The sequence below is a fragment of the Taudactylus pleione genome, unplaced genomic scaffold, assembly GCF_031769625.1.
Source record: "Taudactylus pleione unplaced genomic scaffold, aTauple2 ptg001032l, whole genome shotgun sequence".
Taxonomy (NCBI): domain Eukaryota; kingdom Metazoa; phylum Chordata; class Amphibia; order Anura; family Myobatrachidae; genus Taudactylus; species Taudactylus pleione.
The window spans coordinates 1,485,102-1,509,471 of record NW_028285433.1 but is presented as its reverse complement, the minus strand read 5'-3'; the positions used below and the strand labels follow the sequence as shown (position 1 = coordinate 1,509,471).

Genomic DNA, 24,370 nt, shown 5'->3' with positions numbered 1-24,370 from the left:
TACAATATATATAACAATTAATAAATCGAAACAATACACTAAATTCCATATATTGCCATAGCAACCGCTTATATGTTACAGGAAGTGTTCAATCTCACCCAAAAATAGCTGGTGTATAAGGCAATATATTCACTAGGTGCATGTATGGGCCCAAAGATCTATTTAATCATCCCACTCGGGAGGTATTTATATACACCGATTGCAAGAGAATTATCCTTAACAGAATGTAGTGACTAACTCTGAGTTCAGAGCGACCGGAAGTGACGTCGCGGCATCACTAACCAAATCGGGAGACTTAAAGTAAAGTCCGGATATCAATGTATGATCCGGATGTGACGGGTGGGTATATCTCTCCACTCCTCCATCTGAAAAAATACCAGGGGCATGTAACCAGAAACCAAACACCGGAAGTGATGCTGCGGTTCACCCGTACAGGATCCCACGACACGGGGTGAAATGCAAACGTCACCTCCGGATCCAATAGGCGGATGCATCCACTCGATCATCCCTACAAATTAAGTCTCTCAGACGAGAGACCGGAAGTATATTGGTGGCCATAACAATAGATGGAAAAGTGCCCATAAAAAGAATTTCACCACAGTCCTGTCATATAAACAACCTATATATATATACAAGTAATATATTGCAAGTGTATTTTCCTGTATATCAAAGGTAAGTATAATGTTTTTGTCATTAGTATTGAGCAGTTCGCAAAAGTTGTTTAAACTATCTCTTCCTCCTCTCCATATAAAGAAAACGTTATCGATATATCGTGCGTAGGACACCAGGCTCGCTCCAAATGGGTTATTACTCCAGATGTGATTAAGCTCCCACAAACCCATAAACAAGTTTGCGTAGCTTGGAGCGAATCTAGTGCCCATTGCGGTGTCTCTTTTCTGAAGGAAAAAGTAATTTTTAAATAAAAATAAATTATTGAATAATATAAATTCAATTCCTTCCATAAGAAAATCCTGTAAATTCGGAGGTAAATCCAAAAGTCCCAAAAAGTGACGTGTTGCCTCTACACCATCATTATGTTCAATGATGGTTTAGAGGGTACTAATGTCGGCTGTGACAAGCAGAAAATCACCCTCCCATACAATGGTGTCTAGCAACACTAGAAAGTCCCTAGTATCCTTGAGATGTGACTTATTCAGTGTTACTAGCAGCTGAAGAAAGAAATCAATAAAACTTGACAGATTAGATGTTATCGAATTTACGCCCGATATGATGGGTCTACCGGTTTATCCAAACTTTTGTGCACCTTTGGCAGGATATAAATTACTGGAACTGAAGGATCGTCTATCAAGATAAATTTGGCCTCTTTATCTGTAATGATCTTTTTATTTACTGCTTTCTCTATCATCTCCCGGAATTTTAACTGGGTGCGTTCCGAGGGATCTCCCCTCAGTTTTCTATATGTTTTAATATCTTGTAACTGTCTCATGATCTCTGTTTCGTAATCTGTGCTGTTCATGAGCACGATCCCTCCTCCCTTATCGGCTGATTTTATGACCAGTTCTTTGTTGTTATGTAATTCTCTTAGGGCTTTCCTCTCTTTATTTGTCATATTAGATTTATTTTCTTTTTTATTTTGTTGAGGTTCTCCAAAACCAATGAGGTAAAAGTTTCAATATAGGTCCCCCTTAAATGTTGTGGAAAAAGATGTATTTAGGCCGAAACGGGGTGAGGGTCCTCACCTCCGCTTCTAAAATTTCCACCTCCTTAGGGCATGGCGTTTCCTGATTCACAAAAAACTTTTTTATTGTTAACTTCCGAATGAATTTTTGTATATCAACATAGGTGTTAAATGAGTCGATATAATTGGAGCATAATTCAGACTTCTTTGTAACAATGAAGATTCCTCCTGGGAGAGAATATGTGAACTTAAATTAAATATCTTAACAAGGGCTTGATTTTCACTGTCTCCATGTTCTATTAAAGTGGTATTGGTTTGATTATCATTCGATATTGATGTTTTTCTCATCCTTTTGTTCCTATTTCTGGGGATTCCTTTTCTATGTCTTTTTCTCCCCCCCCCCCCTTTCCCCTTTTACAGTATCGTTCCCCTACCGATATGGTGTTATATTCCTTTGCCTCCCTAAAAAAATTAGACCTGCTGTCACAGAGGGAGTATGTGTATATGGAGAAAAAATTATTAAGAAAATCGCTAAAAAAAACGTTATACGTTTGAAGTCTTCCATACTTACCGTGAATAGGGTACGCTTCTCATTTGTGGAGGTGACATAAAGATACCTTGATGTATTTAAACCTTACACTCTTATAGTGAGTGGGGTACGCCATTTTCTCTTTACGGTATGGGCTATATAGCTCTTTAACATGGAAGTGAAATTAAAGAAACCTTTTGATGTATGAAATTACACCACTGAGGGTGAGTTGGGGTACACCTGCACCCATTTGAATGAACCATATTCACTATAAAGAATTGTCTACACACAATTTTTTTTTATATAAAACTGTATTCCACATATGTATTTTTTTTGTGTTTTTATATCACGTTTTTACTGGAGGATAAAGAAGGAAGAACTCTCCAGACTCACATCACAGACACTATTTTCTTCTAAAGAACATAACATTTCCTACTTTTTATTTTTTCTGCACAAGAGCCGTTTCTTTTGAGTCACATAATTTTTAACTCCTGAGTAGGGTCTGGGCTTCCTTAACTGTACGTATGTGTCCGATGTTACCGATTGTTTTGCTATTTTGCCCTAGTATACGGATGTGAATAAGAGGAAGTGAGCGTCCTTATGTCAGGCTGTGATCGCAATGCGAATGCAAACATTTACATAGCACCGCTAATATTAGCAACTGCGGTGTGTGCACATAAGCAGAATAGCGATCCGTAGTGAATCAGGCCCAGTGTTCCATACCCTGTGTCTGTACTAACTACATTCCCCGAGTCTCTGGCTCATGCAGCTGGTTCTTAGAGGTCCCTTTGAAAGGACAATAAAATGTGTTCTGCAATGGGTTAACAGAACAGGCACTGAAGCTGGATTGGGACCAGACTTGAAGTATACACAGGAACTGGAGTAGGACCAGACATGGGGCCTGAGTCAGCAGTGCACGCTAGTGCACTACTGAACGCAGATTCCCAATGTTTGGGAATCTGCGCAGGAGCCAGACCAGTTCTTTGCATGTGCAGAATGGGTCTGCGAGTACGCTTGTAAACTGGCAGCAGACTGTCAGTGATTGACAGTTACCCAAAACAGAGACGTGTCGCCGCTGTTGGGGGGGAGGGTAGAGGCCAGGATCTCCGTCGGGTGATGGAGATATCCTGGCTTCTTCCACTAAACTGCGGCGGGCGGCTGCAGGACCCTATGGGTCACCGCAGCCGGCTGATGGTAAGCAGATTAACTGATGATCGGTTAAGTAATGCATAGGGGGCGTCATGCCTCCTGTGCATTACCATATCTGCAAGGATCGCAATTGCAATGCTGCCTGAGTGCAGCTTTGCAATACCGATCCTTACAGAATCAGGCCCTTGGAGCACAGGGCTCTATTCAGACCTGCTCGCTAGATGCGTTCGCATGCACCCAGAGTATACAAAATCGGCACACACCTAGCAAGGCAAGCGATTGCACGGCAAGGCATAAGCACACCCACTATGTCTTGGCGTGCGATCGCTTTGTGTATGCAGATGCCCACCAGCCTGTCTTAAGACGCCCATTTGCGCACGTGATCTCCAGGAAGTGTATGCAACCATTGGTAGCATCGGACCTATACGCAGCACTTGAGGTTAACCCTACCCTACCACAAGCACTGCGAGCACTTCAGTGTACAATTCAGCCAAGTGACGTGTACAATGACGCTGCCTCTTAATTATGCACGCCTCCTAAAGGGCGTTAAGATGCACGGACACGTCTGCGTTCGTACCTCCGCTCCCCCATTTATAGTGCCCAGCCCCGGTCACCACCCACAAACAGCTTCTCCTGTCACTCATTCAGCCGGTCTGTCTATGCGCGGCGAGTGAACGATTCCCGATCGCTCAGACTGGTTCGCGCACGCGCACTGCGATGCATATGCATGCTTAGAATGCAAAATTTGGCACTGCGTTCACCAAGACTTTCAGTTTCTGCGGCAGGTCTGACCTGCTGTAATTCTGCATCAGGGGACGATGTTACCGATGTATATGCAGAACTGCAAGGTATTATGGATGTGAGATAGCAGTAGTGGGCGTGTCTATGCTGCCTGTGCTCTGGCCTCCGTGCTATTACGGAGCTGCGATCACAACAGCGGTCCATGCTGAATAAGGCCCTTGAAGTAGAGACTGGAGCCGGACTTGGCATATACACTGGAGACGATGTTGAAATGGACTTGGAGTAGAGACTGGAGCCGGAGTGGGACCAGACTTGGATATACACTGGAGCCAGAGTAGAACTGGACTTGGAGAAGAGAATGAAGCCGGAATGGGACCGGACTTGGAGTATAGACTGGAGCCAGAGTGGGACTGGACTTGTAGTATAGACTGGAGCCGAGTGGGAGTTGTCAATGAGCCTAAGACAACAAGCCAGGAGTAGAGTCTAGGACATGTATCAGCAACGAAGCCCAGACACAGAGTGTTGTCACGGTAGGATACTTATACCCTAAGTCTAGCAGGGATTGGCTGGGGGCAGTCAGGTGGACACCAGCCTGGCTGTTACTGGAAACTAGCGGTCAGCATAGCGGGGCCAATATGGTGGTGCCCAGTGTCCAGAGCCGTTGGGAAAGCTGCCATACTACGATTCCCCTATGACCACTACCATGCTGGGAGCCCGTCAGCAACGTCAGGCCAGGGCTACCATAGCAGCGCCGTCAGAAGCCAGCGGGAACGCTGCCGGAGCTCCCGGCCCCTGAGACCACCACCTAGGGACCCGCAAACAGCACACTCTGAGAGCCCCCAGGCCAGGACCCCTCAGTCACGACAGAACAGCACAACCTGAGCGTAAGGACGGTTCCTGACATGGTTCACATCTCTCTGATGGGTCCCGGGAAGCCGGGTGACGTCATCATGTCGGCCACACTGAACACTGGTCTCGGCTGTTACCTGGCAGTCGGGATGCTTTCTCCTGCCGCTTCCACCTCTCTGCTGGGTGGCTGTGGCTTGTTTAAGTTAATTAGGGATCTGGCTGAGTAGGCATCCTGATTGGATGGCTTCCCTGGCAAAAGGCAAAGGACATAGCCTTACTGCTGGTTATAGCATTCTTGCCCTGCTAGTTAGCTGACCTGCACCACCGTGCTCATAAACCTGTTACTTATTTGCTGTATCCAGTATCCTTGGTTCCAGTTTGCACAGTGTCATTCATTGCTGGATTCTTGCAAGTTCTTTTAGGGTCCTGCTGTGCTGGTTTTTTACCCTGTATGATTCTAAAGATATCTGCTGATATACCTCCATTACCATTGACGTTTACAGATACTCCTGCACCTCAGGTGCCTATGCAGCCTTTCCACTGTACCCAGATGCCACTTCAGATTTACACTCAGTAGCCACCCAGTTCTATATATAAGCTCCTACAATCCTGGGTTAAGTCCTAGTGGCAACCAAGTACTGGTGAAAATATTAATCTCTATGGGAAAACGGCGGCTATTATAGGTGAAGACCTTTGTATGATTCTAGGGGGTAAATTTACTAAAGTGAGAGTTTTTAGAAGTGAGTTTTAAAAGTGATGTTGTCTATAGCAACCAATCAGATTCTAGCTATTATCTTCTAGAAGGTGCTAGTTAAATGTTAAGTAGAATCTGATTGGTTGCTATGGGCAGCATCACTTTTCAAACTCACTTCTAAAAACTCTCACTTTAGTAAATTTAGCCCTAGGAGTTTATGTGATTTCCTAGGTGAGCCCTAACACGCAGCTCCATATAGACAAGATATTAGACAGTTGTTCAACACCTGCAGAAAACGATTCAGAACTTTTAGGCATTCTACTATCCAAGGTTGGATTGTCTCGGCTATCGGAGGCGGGAATTAACACATCTCGTTTTAAATGTCATTCCCTTCAGGGAGATTAAAAGGACTTGTCTCTCCATACCATTATGTGTCTCTGGAGCACCCAAAGGACATTACGCAGGGTTGGCGCTAGGTTTTGCTGCGCCCAGCTCTGTCCTGTGTTGCCGCCCCTTCCCTCCTCCGCTCCCTCCCCCTGAGTGTATTACTGAAATTAGCGCCGGGCAACAATGGCGATCCGGGCAACGGACCTGGAGCCTCCACTGACACTACGGGCGGCACTGCCACAGCGATAGTGGCTGGTGCTATCCAGAAGCAAGGGCCAAGTAACAGTGATGGTACCGCACACCAAGCCCTGAGCGGTGGCACCGCCTTGACTAGGGACATCTCAAGAGAGGGGGCCAGTGTGCACTCCCCATGCGGGGCCCCCTCCCCTCTCCCCGGTGGCCCTCAGCCGACTGAAGTGGCTGGCCAGCTGCCGGAGCATTAGTAGACTCCAGGCACTAGAGTGTGCCCAGAGTCTACTGCGCATGCGCAGAACACCAGGAAAATGGCCTCCACAGGCATTTTTCCGGTATTCTGAGCAGCGCTGACACCCGACGGGACCACGGACAGGTGAGTTTAAAATAATATGGGTGCAGGTGGGGCGGTGCAGGGCCCCCCTGGACCCGGTGGCCCGTGTTCCCCGCACACACTGCACCCATTATAGATATGCCCCTGGATTGCACAACCCTGGTTATGGCCCAGGTTGCTAGGTGGCAAACCAATTTCCTTAAACAAAGTATGTAGATCGTAGATTCCTGCAAACTACAGTGGATTTTAGATATATCATATGGTTCATAGAGCATATAATCACTTCTTGATTTCATTTAATTATTTGCTACGCTTTCCCTCCTTATGCTTAGTCTTTCTTTTGATTCCATTTACTTTTAGATTCGCCTGTTAGTGCTTCTGCTGTCTCCAACAGGGGCAGTATATGTATGTATTCCAGATCTATAAGAGATAGGATTACAGATACACTGATTTGCAGTTTTGCACGCACCTGCATTCTTAACATTGCCTTTTTAATGTTTGTATGTATAAGTATGAGACGTATACCTGTATATCACAGGGCTGCTGAAGTCTAATGAAGCTGTAGGTGTTTCCATATGCTACACTCCTGTAGTAGCTGGCTGAGCAGTCTGCTTAAACGGCAGAATAACTGCAAAGTGTCGCCGCCTGCTGTGGTGGGAAGCGCCCAGCTGCACGGTGCGAATCCCCGGGTGTCAGAGGAGGCTGTATGTGAGGGGTGTGTGGCAGTGTGACAGGAGAGGGGAGGGTGCTCAGACCCTGGCCCCTCCTCGCAGTCACACAGCTAGAGGTGAGCTCCGGTCTCACTACACGCTGCAGCCAGAGAGGAGCTGTCAGCACTTGGGGGAAAAGTAATTCAGACTCCCGGCTCACACACACAGCTCCTGTGGATGTTTTTGGGTTACACGGTCTCTCTCTGTTGTGTGCAGCAGTCAGTGAACACGTAGCAGCAGCTTGCGGGTGTCAGCGACGATTCAACAAGTAAAGAGAACTGGAAGTGAGCAGGATTCGTTCCAAAAGCTAGCACTCTAATCCTCTCTTCCCTTTGCTGAGTGCAGGATATAGTGGCAGTGCTTTGCAGAACGAGGTGGCTCAGCAGCTCCGTGTGAATGGGACAGAGAAAAGTGGATGTGACTTGAGGCAGCGGATCAGTGCAGCGCTGACTGCACCAGGTGGGACATCAGAGCGGAGCCTGCGCTGCACATGCCGGTTACCTGTTACTCTCTCCCACGCGGAGATACTTTCTATCAGCCGCTAACTCCATGGAAGTGCTGTGTGTAACTGTCTAGCGTTACTGGGTGACTGTGCTCTGTGTATAATTGCCCGGGCTCTGCCCCCAGCCGCCCCGCAGAGGGGTGCAGCAGCCGGAGGGAGAGGTGTTGGAGTATTGCCCCAGAACTTGGTGCTGTTCCATGTGAGCCCAGCCCGGGGGGGGAGTGTCAGCGCATCAGCTGCAGCCGGAGGTCACCCCGGGCTCACACGGCCGTCACCTCTGCTGACCATGGCCAAATGGCTGAATAAGTATTTCAGCCTGGGCAACAATAATAACAACAAGACGAAGAGTCCCCCGCAGCCACCCAGGCCGGACTACAAGCGGAACGGGGGCACCGAGCGCTCCTTCCACCTGCAGCAGCAGCAGCCCTTCCCCCAGTACCACCACCACACGTCCCCGCTGCCCGGGCACTGCAGGGAGGAGAGCGACCTGATCAGAGCCTACCGGGCCCAGAAGGAGAGGGACTTCGAGGATCCATACAACGGGCCCGGTTCGTCCCTCCGCAAGCTGCGGGCCATGTGCAGGGAGGAGCAGCAGGGAGAGGGCAGGAGGGGCAGCGTCAGGGCGCCCGGGTGCAGCAGCAGCAATAGCCTCTTCCAGGAGCCCTACCCCGGCTCCAGCACTAACACCACCTCCTCGTCCTCTTCCTCGTCCTCCTCCCCGCATCTGTACCGCAGCAACAGCGAGAGGAGGCCGGCTGGAGCCCGACACCAGCAGCAGCAGCTCCTCACCGGGGGGACGGATCTCAAATACATCGTGTCACCCAAGCACCGGCTCATCAAAATAGATAGCTGCGGTTGGGGTGACAACGTGGTCGGCGCAGGTGGATCTGGCACAGCTGCCGTCACATGGAGCCCGGCCGTGACAGGGGGAGTCAGCAAGACGGAGGAGCAGAGTAACCCGGGCAGGAAGGAGAAGGTAAGCTGCCAATGTGTGTGCCCTGCGGCAGTCACCAGCATGACGCCTCTGCCGCCCTTGCTGCGCCCAGCCACCCACTGCCAGTCCCCTAATAGGGGATGCAAGTGCCTGTATAGTACATGTCATGTGACCTCTCTGCCTGACTCCATTCGTTTTATATGGTTATTGCCCCATGGGCTTATTGCTTCTCTGTCTGTCCATGTAATTTACTGTATGTGACTTGCCATTTACCCTCACTGATCTCTGGTAGTCCGCTACAGGCTCCCGCAATGCTCACGTTGTCCTGTATAAATCATTCACTCAGTAGGAGTCATACAGTGTATTGGATATCTTTCTTATGTTGTAAAACTGCACTTCACTTGTTTTATGCCTAATCTGCGTACAATGTAAACTACTCATATTATAATACACATAGGTATAATTTTATGGGTATGCAGTGCTCATATATACCTGTTTTCTGCACAAACATCTTATCTTCATCACTGGTGCTTTCTCATTACCTGCGTCCACTGTACTTTTAAACTGTTTGAGTCTTAAGGGGCCCATTTATTAATAATCGCATCTGCAATGGTATCTGGGCGCGATATTGGCACCCATGATCGCATTGCAGGATGCGATCATAGAGCCAGAATGTAACAAAATGCACCTGCAGGGACAAGGGCTCTAAAAGGAGCACGTCCCAGCGATGTGCTGGGAATGAAGCGACGCGTCAGCGGTCTCTTCACTCCTGTCCCGGTACTCCTGCACATGTGTAGTCTACTGACCACATGTGTGACGGCCATTGACGGGGGTGGCTCCTATGGAACTCTCTCCCTGTAATTTTTGCGATGTGTAACCCATAGGCTTCAGTGGCTTATGCCATCTTCAGATGGTGTAAGCTATGGGGACCAAGTTTCAGAATGTTTCGCATTCCGGTACATGGTAAATCTGACAGCATCGCATCACCCATAGAAACCTATGGGGGTTGCTGCTGCTGGCAGAAATGGAGGGCCACAGCAAATATTGGAGATATCTGCTGCGCTACCTCCATAATACATCTAGGAGATACTAAATATTTGCAGGTATACATTAATATTTAATGATAAATAGCACCCTATCAGAGCATTGTTTACAGATCTCTTTAGCTTCTTGTCCAACTGTACATAAAATAATACTGATGTCTCTATATGGACGGGTGATCTTGGCCTTCTGTGACTTCTTTGTGCTAGTTATTTTACTTAATGGTGCATACACACGGGACGGCCGTCAGTGATAACGATATAGCTGAACGATCTCCCGGGTGTGCTGCATGATCGATTATCAATCATCCAGCACACCACCAACGACGGCCCGCGATCAATGATCGTGGGTCCCTATAGTAACCTAGCCGATATCGACCATGTTGGCCTGCATGCACGGTCGATGGACGATATCTTTATCGTCCATATGTGCCCGCACATCGCAGGTCCTTGGTGGGTTGGAGGCACCGAAAAATACACAATATTAACGATATGATCAATATCGTTATCGTTCATATTGTGCATTTTAATCGTACCGTGAGTACGCACCATTAGACTTGTATTATCAGTTTTATCCTGATTGATATATTTATGCAATTTTACAGAGAAGCAGCATAGTAGAAGATAAGCAAGCTATGTTACTGTTGGACCTGTTTAGTGATCATTTGTGTTCATGATTGGCATGTGAGGAGCTCCAATATAACCCACAGTGCTTTAAGTGTGTCAAGTCATGTCTAATACAAGTATAGACTGACACGCACAGTACAGAGGGCTGTGCTGTAGCTGTTCTAGTCTAGGTAATAGTACATTCCAAACAATGACTACTTTGTGCTTTTCAGATGTTGTCTGTGCTTTTCCCTACGGTGTTATAATTAATCTATTACATGACATAAAGTTTCATCATAGTTCTTTTCTGGGAAGATGACATTTTATGTTGACCATTGTTACCTGAAAATCCAGATTCTTGCCTTCATAACTGCTACATGAGATGTAAAATATGGGTGGAATTTATTGCCTGAGCTTTTGTGCCTCCATCCTACAAACTTGCGTATGAGTATATAATATAATTCTGCCAATTTAGTGCATTACAGCTGCTTTAGCTGCTACGTTATGTGCCTTATGGCTATTACAAAAACAAATGGTGTTCATGCTGTTTCACCCCTATTAACCTTTGGAATGAATGTAAGGTCTAGTGAAACCAAGTTGTAACATAAGTATGACTTTGCAGCCTGACAGTATGTTACTTCTGTGCTCTGATAAAATAGTAGCTACTATTGACATATCCATTAAAATAAAAAAGTTTTGAGCAGTTTATTGCAGTGACGTGGGGAATAAAAGGCAGCCCCCAAAGATGTGCATCATTTTTATGGCATTGTTTTTATAATTATTATTACATTTTGCATTTTATTTTATTTTTTATTTTTTTTTGTACCTTACTGTAGAATGCGGCGTGGGCTTGTTAGATGTACAATATCATTGTGGTTCTAAACTGAATCCTAATTGCAAACCATTTCTCTCTGTCTATCCATTTGCCTGCTGTAATTTACCAGGATTATACAATGATCAGTCAGAATTATGTGTATAGTAAATATAAGGAAAATGCTATGTTGTCAGATACTTGAGTTGCATAACTTTCTCCAGCCCACCAAATATTCTACAAGCATCTCATGTAAAAAAACAAATTAGTCTAGTTTTACTAGAATAAAGCCGGTTAAAAATAAAGTTGCAAGATGGTTGGGGTTTAATTGCGCATATTTTCGGTCCTCACAAATGACTATCTGTTATCAGCAATATGGACGCGCTTGTGGACAGTTACTCACCACACACAATGCAATCCCAGCTTTCTTCCAGGTGACTACGAGCCAGATTCAAAGATGGATGCAATGTTGAAGTTATGCCATACCTTTTTCAGTCATGTCACTGTGGAATAATCACCCAACTAAACGGCATTGTGTTTTGGACATTTCTGTAAATTTCAACTGTAACTTCTACTTTCTTTGACTTTTAACAAGTATATTATAAATGGGCAATGTCAGATCTTAGTGCTCCACACTTTTCTGACCAATAACCACAGTGCACTGAAGCAATGATGTGCTCAATCTGCATGACATTAAAGTGAATGAGGAACAGGCCTGTTTTTTGCCAGGTCTTGTCAGAGCTATCGCTTTACTGAGTGATGAATTCATTCAGCACTCTTCAGGGCTTGGAGCCCTAGAGACATTATTGTTACCTATGGAATGGGTTTCAAGTTTTTCAAGAACGTTGAGGGTTTCTGGATATAGGAACCCCATGTGTTTCTTTAGTTGGTAGAAAGTAGATTAATAATCGTCATGCATTTGCAAATATACATCTGTCAAAGTTAATTTCCCATAATATTGGTACAATTTCCTTTTTTTTCCTTTTTTTAATGTGTTTTTTCTGGACTTCAATTATTTATCACTTACTGACATTGACCAGTTTCTATTTGAACCACTGTTTCAAATGTCCCGCTGCCTGGTTCAGATTAGACAGCAGGAAACAGTGGTTCAAATGGAAACGAAGCAGCACTGTGCTCATGTAAATAATAAATACACTTTTTTATTTTCTGGAATCGGAATATGCAGCCTAATACATCAAAGCGGTATATAAGAATCAGAATAATTTTACAAACCATAAATGCCAAAATATTACCAATGAGTCATTCAGGATTTCACAGAAAATGTTGCACTGAGTTTGTCAATGGACATGCTTTACCTCTAACCACATACCATGAGTAATAATATGCAAACGTAATCTCCTTATTTTCATATTTGATTACACTTTAGTATTTGCGTATGGACTTCCCTAGACATTTAATTGGGCTCTTGACTGTTTTTGTTCCCTTAAATTCCCATCATTTTGATATAAAAGGTAATTAGCAGAAAGTATAACATAGACCTGATGTGTCTTAATGATAATGCAGAATAGTTTAGAACAGTGGTTCTCAAACTCTGTCCTCAGGACCCCACACAGATCTGTGAGGAGACCTTCAAAACATGCACTGTTTGGGGTCCAGAGGACCGAGTTCGAGAACCTGTGGTTTAGAAGCGAATGTTTAACAAGAGCTGAACAACACCCAACTGCCATAGATGTGCCACTGCTGTCATTTTGCTTTTTGATGTATGGGTCACAGTGGATACATCCTTAGCTCTTTAAAATGTTAACTGCATCCTTAACCCTCAACCACACAGGTGTTTGTAATCCCTTATGAGCTACACTTCGACTGCTGAATGAAATGAGAGCTGATTAGGTTTACTTCGGAATTACTGATCTTTATGCTAAACTGGAGGCATGTACTCTCTGGATATTATATAATGTGTTAAAGAATAATTCATGTCACATCACTATTCCAACATTTGCTTTGCATAAGGTCTGTGCTTATAGTAGTTCCTTCTTCTTGCCAGCGACTTTAACTATTACCCTTTTTCCCACTGGCTAAATAACTCGGGTTATTGCAGTGTCAACCCTGCTCGAGGCTCAGTGTAAAAAGGTCCCCGAAAAATAATCCGGGTCCAGTGACCTGGCAATCCAATTCGGGTAGTGCACAGGTTACGGGGAGGTCTCGATTACAGCATAAGAACAGCCGGCTCACCGGCGCTTGTAGATGATAACTTTTTCGCCGGTGCTTGGATGAGACAACGCTGCATCCGTGTACAGTGTAAATGGCCCAACCCAGGAATTACCCGGTCGGAGCCAAAATGTGAACGGGGTCTGTCCTGTGTTGGAACCATGTTCCAAATCCCATGTCAGACGGACCCAAGGCTTTGGTGTAAAAGGGATATTACATTGTTAGGCAATACTCTGGAGTACGTAATGGATTCCCACTGTCCCTGCTAGCCTTAGCGAGTTGTCCTACCCAATCTACGGTGTTAATTCAATGTTTAGTACTTATGCAATGCTATAATTACTGCTGTGTATTGTAGTTTTCACTGATACTCTGTTAATTATCGGGGTCTGAGCGCAATTATCGGGGTCCCTCTTCACAACCCGGGACTCCTTCCCATAAGGAAGGATCAGGGTTATCGGCAAGTGCGGGAGCAAACTCCATCTGAAGATGGCGAATGGTCCCGCAGCGCTCCAAAAATATTGTATATTATTTTTTGTAGAAATTAAGGGGGGTATTTATCAAAGCTATGAGAGAGATAAAATTGAAAACAATAAATTACCAACCAATCAGATCCTAACTATCATTTTATAAACACAGCCTACAAAATGTAAATTGGAAGCTGATCGGTTAGTACTTTCTCTCACAATTTTATCTCTCTCCCAGCTTTGATAAATACCCCCCTAAGTGATGATGGATAGACCCCTTAATGTGAAATGTTATAATATTTGACCAAAACTTAGATGCAGACAGTTTGCGGCAATTTGTGAACAAAAGTTGAGAATCATAATAGTATATGGAGCTGTGAATGGAGCAGGCTCTATAAATATACAATAACTCTGGTTTGAGCAATAATCGTGAGCATATCCTGGGACAGGAATTGGTATGAAATACAGACAGTCGCGATCCTGGCGGTCAGAATCCCAACGCCGGGATCTCGGCAGGGTTAACATACCGACATTTGTTGGTCGGTAGGCTAATCCTCCCCCTCTACATAACCTAAGCCTCCCCCGCCTTAGTGCCTAATCCATACACCTAACCCACCCAACCCCATTACTTACCTTCGGCATACCGGCGGTCGGGATGCCGGCGTCTGTATTCTGGCGCCGGCAATGTAAGCGTCGGCATCCCGTCCGTCGGGATGCGGAACGCATACCCTGGGACATTGCAGTGTCTTATTTCATTGCTGTCTCAGATGTTCTGTTATTTTATCTAAGCTTTGTCCCTACAGAATAAACTAATATTGCTATATGCTGGAAGTCAGAAAATGCAGGATGTGTATTTCTTTATATGCTCTTCCATTATTTTAAAATATCTCTACCATTAACCATTCCTACAACATACACAGGTTTAGTTTGCCTTACAAATAATTTAGCAGTGTGGTTCCTTTCTGTTATTAGTTAGCATAGATAAGAGACTGCTGATTTAGACCTGTGACTGGACAGTGATAAAGGTCCTTATGGGTTGTCACTGATGGAAAGACATTTATATTGTGTGTATCTGTGAGCTTTCAAAAGAATAAATGAGCTGTGTTATCCTCCAGCCTGTGTTTTTATTCCTCAATGTAGGTTCTGTGACACATTTGACACCAGTAGCAGAGGATAGTCTGCAAATCTCTGACAGCAATTTTTTTTAATTAATATTTTTTGATTTGCATTTTCTACTCAAAATATTTAAACTATAGACGTCTCAATGAGCATCTTGTAACAATTGTATATATGTCTAGAAAAGCAAGAAGCCGTATATCTCTATACTGTGAATTAAAGGTGCAAGACATTCTGTTTTACATGCCATTTAGCTGGTTAATTGTAGAGAAGGAAATTGCTACAGTGCAATCAAATGAGTTGGCTGTTTATTGCTGCACCTGCCTCTTGATGTTCCTTAGCAGGAATGTCTCACTTCATTGTGAAACCCTTCTCTATTCTGCTGGCTAGGTATGTTTGCAGAGCTCTTGGTTTTTTGTGTAGTCTTTTGTGTGTACAAAATGACAGCAGCAGTGCTTTACAGATATTTATTTGTTTCTCACCTGCCCCTGTCTGGTGCCTGCAAGCCAATATATCATATCAACCCCAGAAGACTACCTATATCCGTCTTCGTTTGAGTATGATGTATTAATGCCTTTTTATTTATTTTTTATTTTTTTATCTTACTTGGTCCTTTTTTTTTTTTTTTTAATTCCTTTAAACAACCAAATTATTTTACCTCCAAAACATACACCTGCTCTATTGCTCCTAAACTCTGGAAAACGGACAAAAACGTTTATTCAGACAAGTTGGTTAAATCACACCAATTTAAGCAAATTATCTGAACGACTACTGTTGACTGTTTCCTAGTGTTTGGGAACAAAAGGCTGATTGTTTTTTGCTCCCATCCATTACCAGATTTTAGTTCCAATTGGACAACTAGTTGGTTAGCTGGAAAGATAACGTTTTAGATGTGTGGCCAGCTTTACGTGTACTGAAATCCAACTAGTTGATATGCATGCTACATGTCTGTAAAGTGGAGTGCAGAAATTCAGCATATATTATTAATGTGTCTGCCTTTGCATGGCTTACCCGATATCCTTTCTCATGCTGTAAGTATGATGTTAGCAGTGCTTAGACTTTTGGGACATGCTGTAGAATCTACTTTTTGTGCAGTCTGTTGCTCTAACATAAATGTAATCCTATATAAATTATATATACAAACACATTTTTGGTGAGTTACTAATGTTATATGTATGTTGAATGGATTCTGCCCGCATCACAGCCCCTTTGGCCTCCTAAGAAATCCTGGGACTGCACATATATCCTTAGTTCACAGTATATGACACAGTATTACTCTATTTTCTATGCCACAAGCAGTGCATGGTGCTGCATTTCCTCTAACCATTCCTGTGTCCAGTGACTGACTGGGACATGAAGGACCCACCAGTGAAATGCAGCAGCCTACTGAAGGGGTGTGTATAAGCCACTGAGTGGGTCTTTCAACAATTAATGCAAAATAATATTATGCAGTCTCAGACACGCAGACATAGCACTGTTTGGTGTAGTGATCAACAGCCTGCTGCAGTTTGGGGGTGTGTGTGGGGAGGGGGGTTACAGCCTCTGTTTTTCAAAACTGAGGCATGTCACCACCGTTGGGGGGGGGGGAAGAGGCCAGGATCTCCATCAGCTGGTGGAGATTTCCTGACCTCTCTCTCCCTTAGGGATCCCGGACATGGATCATGCAGATGATCCAATGCTGTGTCTGTAGATGCAGCTCGGATCATTAATGCATGGAGGAGGCATGACGTCTCCTACTGCATTAACATAATTGCAGGGACGGAATTTCAAAGCTTGTTGTGTGTAGCTTTTCAATTCAGTCTACTACTTAATCACCCCCAGAGAGCACAAACTATCATTGTAGGCTCATCTGTATCAGGACACAGGGGTAAGTATTGCTGCCTGTATTACACTACATCACACACTACATACACCACGCACCAAATACATCACCCCCCTGTGAAATACCACTCACACATTTGTTAGTGCAGTATATTTTACCACTTACCCCTACTACTCACAGGCACATAGCCTACCCACACCACTATTCCTCACACTGTACCTCCCTCACCACACTTACCCCTCATCAAATACATTGCCTGCCTTCTGAAATACCACAATCAGTGCAGTATATAATACCTCTTACCCACTACTACTACTACTACTACTACTACTACTACACAAACACCATCTTTCACTCACTGAAATAGAACTGTTCTCCTAGCCCTGGCACTAGGGTAACTATTTGTTGGTTACTATTAAAGAACCAGTCAGACCTAATATAAATATATGGTTTTCTGAGTACGGGTCTTCCAATCCACAAAGTTGCAAAAGGTTTGATGGCATGGACGGGTTTCTCAGGTGGCCTGGCCCGCCTGGGATATCCCTGATTCCCTCTGGACCAGTTTGACTCTGCCCGTGTCTGTCAGCGAGTGCAGGGATATTGCAATCCATGATGGTGTTGTGGCCTAACAATCAGTGTGCACAGTTAACCATCAGACCATAATTGACCACATGAGAACCACTGTTGTAGGGAATATATTGAATTGTATAAAAAATTCAATTGCTAATATGCATGCAATCGGTCAATTAATTCACATTGCGTATGCATTGTGCCACTGCGTTTCAACGCCGTTGCATGGGCGTGCATAAATTTAGCCTCTGCGATACCAAATGCCTGAGGCCTCATAGCATGCACAGAAGTTAGCAATTCCTGAGTGAGGTCTGACCTGCCTTAACTGTGCGTAAGGGTCCGATGTTACCGATTGTTTCGCTGTGTTCCCCTAGCATACGGATGTGAGTAAGGGGAAGTGGACGTCCTTATGTCGGGCTGCGTTGACAATGTGAATGCACACATTTACATAGCACCGCTGATATTAGCAACTGCAGTGCGAGTGTATAAGCAGAATTACAATCCTTGCTGAATCAGGCCCTTAGTCTTTTTATCTGAACAGAGGGCCTAATTCAGAGCTGCTCACACGATGTGTATGCAAATTGTGTAGGCAGTGCTATCGCACAGCAATGCATTAGCACACCCAGTATTGCTTAGAGAGCGATCACAGACACCCACCAGCCTGTTTTAAGACGGCCTTTTGTGCACGTCATGTCCAGGATGTGTATGCAGCCATCGTTACATCGGGTAACATCGGATGCTATCGCAGCGCTTGAAGTTGACCATACCCTTCTGCAAGCACTGCGAGCACTTCAGTGTAAAAACAAGCTCGGTGACGTGTACTATGATGCTGCCTTTTAATTATGCATGCCTCTAAGTATGCATATTAGTGAGTGGGTCTGGATGAACTCCAGAGTTCAGTCATTGTCGGTGAGCATTTGTGGTTGGTGGAGTCTCCCTTATTCCTGTCCAGTTTGGTCTAAATCTGTAACACTGGCAAACAAAACCGCCACATATGGAAACATCTTTACTATGATCTAGGTATCAACCTGTTACGCTGATTGAAACATTCTGTTCATAGTGCAGCACAAAGTTAGATGTGCAATATTGAAGTTAGTAAATCTCCTGTAATTCAGTTGGGACTTTGCTGTATTTCATGTTTTAAAACACAAGTTTACTATAAAAATGTATTCAAAATTCTGAAACTCTTTTTACTTGGATGTGATATTTGTATAAACTCAAATTTTGCGAAAGTTTGTGTATAGAGTATACCATATAATATATTGGGCCTGATTTGTGGATCATCTGTATTGCAAAATTGTTGACTTTAATGCTGTGATTCACAGCGCTGGGATTTTCTTTAATAAAAGTCTAACAAGTCTGGCCAAATGTCTTATTTTCTGCAAGTTCACACCATTAATGAAGGATAGTCTTGTGATGGGCCAGCCAGCTTTCTTAGGCCATAGTTTCCCTAAGCACAGCAATATCCATAATATATTACTTTTATATTATACATCAAATAATATATTTTCAACTTTCCTTGTCTTGTATAGTTCACTCGTCAATATTGTACAGTAAAATAAACAATGTAAGATATCACTGTACTGTGTACTCAGTATACAAAAGTTGATATATTTAAGACTATATTTTTCTGCAGTTGATAAGAATTAATGTTCCTTTCACTCTCCCTGCCTCTGGCAAAGCTAAACATTTCAGTGCTAACCCACTTAGGTGATGGAATCTATTACGATTTATCACTCATGTCAAAACAATTGCATGACGTTGCTTTTTCTCCTGACAGCTAGACTGTAATGTAAGCTGGAATAGACATTCTGAGTTAATGAAAAGCAACCTATTAAATGTTGTTGCTTTCAAGTGTTTCTTTGCAGATCACTTGGCTTGACATGAGTGGTGTTATTCAGGGTCAACTAAAGGGGGAAAAAAGTGACATCTATATCCATCCTTGGTGGGTGCAAGGAATCCATTACCATGCAGTAGAAAGAAATTAGCATACAGCTCACAATCGCAGAAAGAGAGAATATTGAGTTTTCCCATTTATTTCATTGGACAATGCATTGTACTAGGTGCAGAAAAAGCATATGCTCCATTAAATTAAGTAAGTAAGCATATTGGGGGGAAAAAGTTATTATTTTGTGCAACTGCAAGTCCCAGCAAGCTCTGTCTACTATTGATTGATTGCAAATGCTAGGACATGTGGAGCTATAAGCACCAGTATCCCACAGTTGTATTTCCTTGCTTTGATGCAAGCTCTCTTATTCTAATGGGACAGAAGGTAAATGCATGCTGGCCACTTGTGATAGGCTGAGCAGGTAAGTATTGTCTGTGATTGGCTGAGCTTTTCCCATTTCTAGGGGAAAATACCTACAGCTTGCATTGAAATGCTTTGCCTAATAAAATTAATGGGTAAAAAATACCAATTTTCTCAGCAGAAGAAAATTGCCTGAACTAAAAATAAATCAATTCTTAGTATATTGTAGAGATTGGGGGATGAATTATAGATTTTCTTATACCCCTTTTACACCAAAGTTCTGGGTCTGACCCGGGATTCAGACCCTTTCAGACTCTGGTCCGGTGTGAACGGTGCCAACCCGGGCATAACCCGGGTCGACACCGTTCACACCGGACCTGAGTCTGCAGTGACCCAGGTCTTCCGGCATTGCAGTGGAAATTGCAGCCACTGAAGCCGCTCTAACAGGTAGCATGCGGCACGACCTGGGTCATCGTGACACGGGTCGCACCGTTTTCACTGCAGGGTGACACTGGAACGACCTGCAAGCTACCCATGCTGGATCCCCGGGTTACTGGACTCTGGTTGCGCAGTTTCCACTGATGAAAATCCCAGGTTAATGCGCATTCACGTGCAAAAACCCGTGATTTTCATGTCCGTGTAAATGGGGTACTATTGGTGTTGTGGTCAATTTTTACTCCTACTAAACCAAAATCAAGTATGGATTGACCTTTCCTATGATTTGCATGTATATTGTATAAAATAAGTATAACTGTACTAAGCCCATTTGAAAAGCCAGGTATATTGTCTTTTAAAAAAAAACAATATAGCAACAATACAAATAATTCACAATGAAATGAGCGCGCCAATACTATGGTGCTGCAGGAAATGCTTGGGTGGCCACTTACACCCTATTAACATCAATAAACATCAATAAACACAGTACTTGCAGTTCCCGTGCTCCTCTGGGATAGATATCAGATTTTGAAAAGTTACCTGAGTGAGGAGCGGCATTGAGATCACCAGGAGTAGGGGTCAGAGGACGAACCACCGCAGTATAGACATCAGGGAGACCACACGAACCCATCCCGGGAGGTGACTGTTTATATCCCTGTACATGCTATTTTGGGTGTGAGCTGTCCTACACCCCAATTCTATATCTGGTACGCTGCTACCTTTATGTGTTTTATGGATGTTTTTATGTTTTGAATAAACTGTACTTCACTATATACTACTTTTCATTTTTTTGAGGAACTGTGGCATATTTACTATTTGAATCGTTTGAATATAAGAAAGACGGTGAAAAGGAACATTATAGGAACCCATTCCGGGGAAATTTTCTCATTCATTAACTTTTCAAAATCTGATACCTATCCCAGAGGAGCGCGGGAACTGAAAGTACTGTGTTTATTAATATAGCAACAATATCCAACTATTAAAATTTGTGATAAAATCATATCGAACATTTTTAGATGTTTGGAGTAAAATTTTAACTTCTGGTTGCATATTTGATTATACAGAGAATCCTATAAATCAAATTAAATATACATTGGGGAAAATATCTACATTTTTGCCAGCAAAAATACAGAGTTCGCTGTGGTGATAATACCTTTTTATTCCTTGTATGAAGCACAAAACATTACAATCAGGCTTTGATTTTTCTGTAAAACAATGGCTATAGATGGCTGGGGACTACATGCGGTTTGTCTGATTAAGTCATTTTTCCTGCTGACCTTCTGCTTAGTGATTAATGTGAATGAATACAGTGGACCTCATTCCCAGTGAGCAAATTGCTTTTGGTTTTGCTTCGGTTCACCTATATGATTGGCCCAGTGCACAAACCACAAACTGGAAGTCGCCTAGGCTTCTGAGCAGGCGAACAAATCTAGACAGCACACTTTACAAAGTATAAAACATTAAACTAGATTCTAACATCTTTCATTAGATAAACATTCCATTTTCCCTCCTGCATCTCATTTATTTTAGCCTCATTTAAGGCAAGGGGAGATGTATCAAGCCTTGGAGAGAGAGAAAGTGAAACAGTTGGCCAAATTAACCATTCAGCATCTAGCTGTTATTTCAAATACTGTGCTAAATAAATGACAGAGGTTTATTTGGGCAACTTCTCCACTTTCTCTCCAATGCTTAATACATCTCCCCCTCTTTGTCTTTTTTACACTAGTCACTTTTGTGTATTTGAAAATTCCTTTTCTTATTACATTTCTTGCAGTAACCCTTGACAGCTGCTCTTCCACAGAAATACTAAAAAAGGACATGGTAAAGCTCATCCCTAGATAAGTATAGTAATGACTCCAATGTACAACAACTCTGCTGGGGAAAAACTCTAGTTGCACAGCAAGTAACTCCCTAAGAATACGGCCTCTCCTCCTTTTCATTTCAGAAGTCTACACAAGTGTATCTCCTTCATACTTTGAAGTGAGGGCATCCTTGGAAACGCCTGCCATTGGTTTGCGCAAACTTCTGTTTCACTTAAAATGCCAGTCTTTTCCATAAACCCAGCTTCTGATCTCACCAAAGATGATTTTGCATCATATAGATGACACCCAGGGCAATAACGCTTTATAGTAGCGGCTATTCACTGACTAAATAGTAATCTCTTCTTATTAACTTGAATAGTACTATTTGTGTTGTGTGGACACTTCATTTTGTCCTTGTGAGGACCCTGAAATAAACTATTGCCCATCATCTTTGTAAATGGAAATTTAAATATATATATATATATATATATATATATATTATTTTTTTTTCACACACACATCGGGTAAAATAAGTATTGAACACATCAACATTTTTCTCAGTAAATATATTTGTAATGGAGCTATTGTAATTAAGTTTTCACCAAATGTCAGCAACAACCCATGCAATCCACACATGCACAGAAATCAAACCATAGATGTCCATAAATTACCGTAAGTTATGTGTAAATAATGTGAAATTACACAGGGAAAAAGTATTGAACATGCTTACTGAAATTTATTTAATACTTCGTACAAAAGCCTTTGTTGGTAATGACAGCTTCAAGACGCCTCCTGTATGGAGAAACTAGTCGCCTGCATTGCTCGGGTGTGATTTTGGCCCATTCTTCCACACAAACAGTCTTCAAATCTTGAAGGTTCCGTGGGCCTCTTCTATGAACTCTGATCTTTAGGTTTTTCCATAGATTTTAAATTGGATTCAAGTCAGGTGATTGGCTGCCATTCTTGCAGCTTTATTTTCTTTCTCTGAAACCAATTGAGAGTGTCCTTGGCTGTGTGTTTAGGATCATTGTCTTGCTGAAATGTCCACCCTCATTTCATCTTCAGCATCTTGGTAGATGGCAGCAGATTTTTATCAAGAATGTCTCAGTACATTTTTCCATTCATCCTTCCTTCAACCACATGAAGTATGCCAGTACCGTATGCTGAAAAACAGCCCCACACCATGATGTTCCCACCTCCAAACTTCATTGTTGGTGTTTTTGGAGTGATGCACAGTGCCATTTCTCCTCCAAACATGGTATCATGGCACTCAGAGTTATATTTTGGTCTCATCTGACCAGACTTTATTCTCCCAGTATTTCGCAGGCTTGTCCAAAGGTTGTGCAGCACACTTTTTAAAGAGCTTCAACATGCTTTTTCTTCAGCAATGGAGTCTTGCGTGGTGAGCATGCATACAGGCTATGTCGGTTGAGTGCATTACTCATTGTTTTCTTTGAAACAATTGTACCTGCTAATTCCAGGTCTTTCTGAAGCCCCCCACAAGTGGTCCTTGGCTCTTGGACAACTCTTCTGATAATTATTTTCACTCCTCTGTCAGAAATCTTGCGAGGAGCACCTGGTCGTGGCCGGTTTACGGTGAAATTATGTTCTTTCCATTTCCAGATTATGGGGCCTATTCATTAAACATTAAAATTCTCTGGAGATAATTAGCTTTAGAACTCTCATGGAGTTCCAGCTAATTATAGGTGGAATTCATCATTCCACCTCTCCATAAGTATCTATTCCGAAAAGCTGTCATTTTTGCGATGACAGCTTTTCGGGAAATAGATACTTTTCCCTGCCTACACTACCTTATCGCATCTGGAAACAGTGCTGCGCATACGCTGTTACATCTGTAAAACCAGCGCATGCGCAGCACTGCCTACAGATGCGTTAAATTTCGTACCCCCCCCGATTCCCCCACCCCGACTTACCTGTCCGAGCAGCAGCCTCCGGATCCGTCCTGCTGGTCTGTCATGTGGTTTCCCAGCAGACCACATGACAGATTACAATAAAAAAAACCTTTTTTTTTTTTTAAAAAACTTTCTTGTGCTCTGCTGGGGAGCACACATGACAGACCAGCCTCCGGAGCCTGAGGACGGAGCAGAGCGCCGGAGGGACTCGTCGGGGGACCTGCACACGCTGATACAGGTAAGTGGATTCTGCTATTCGCCACCTCACAGTGGCGACTAGTAGCTGTATCAAATTCCGAAAATTGATAAGGTGTACTTTAGACTGTTACATCTAAGTCAACATAAGTTTATTACAATTAGTATATATTGTAATATATACAAAAATTGGACAAGATATTTTGTAGACATTTACAGACCTTACAGACATAACAGTGCCTAATAAACCTTTATTGGTGTATAAAACTGGCAACATAGGCCCTGATTCAGAGCCGGTCGCTATTTGCGCTCGCTCGTCCAGAAAATAGGGGTGGCTATTCAAATGAGCCGTTCGCTGTTTGCGGTCTGTTCACACCTCTAGGTCTGAACGAGCGAACAAAACTTGCGGTCGTTTTTTGGGAAACTACGCCCTCTGGCCGCTCGCATCCTACGTCATGTCCGCTATTTATTAGATTAATCGAGTACATCGAACAGGGTATGAGCTGCTCGCTATTCTTG

At 43.4% G+C, this 24,370-nt stretch overlaps 1 protein-coding gene across 2 annotated transcripts in view; it reads left to right on the top strand.

Moving 5' to 3' along the window:
• The first annotated feature begins 7,161 nt into the window (after positions 1 to 7,161).
• The window catches only part of SHB (SH2 domain containing adaptor protein B), a 251,296-nt gene continuing 234,087 nt past the window's right edge, over positions 7,162 to 24,370 (top strand). Inside the window, exon 1 of one of the 2 annotated variants that reach the window (XM_088461261.1) lies at positions 7,162 to 8,702. In XM_088461261.1, the coding sequence (XP_088317387.1) occupies positions 8,013 to 8,702 (690 nt within the window). In that variant the 5' untranslated portion in view covers positions 7,162 to 8,012. The remainder of the gene's footprint in view (positions 8,703 to 24,370) is intronic. The other variant, XM_088461260.1, reaches the window with a different exon arrangement.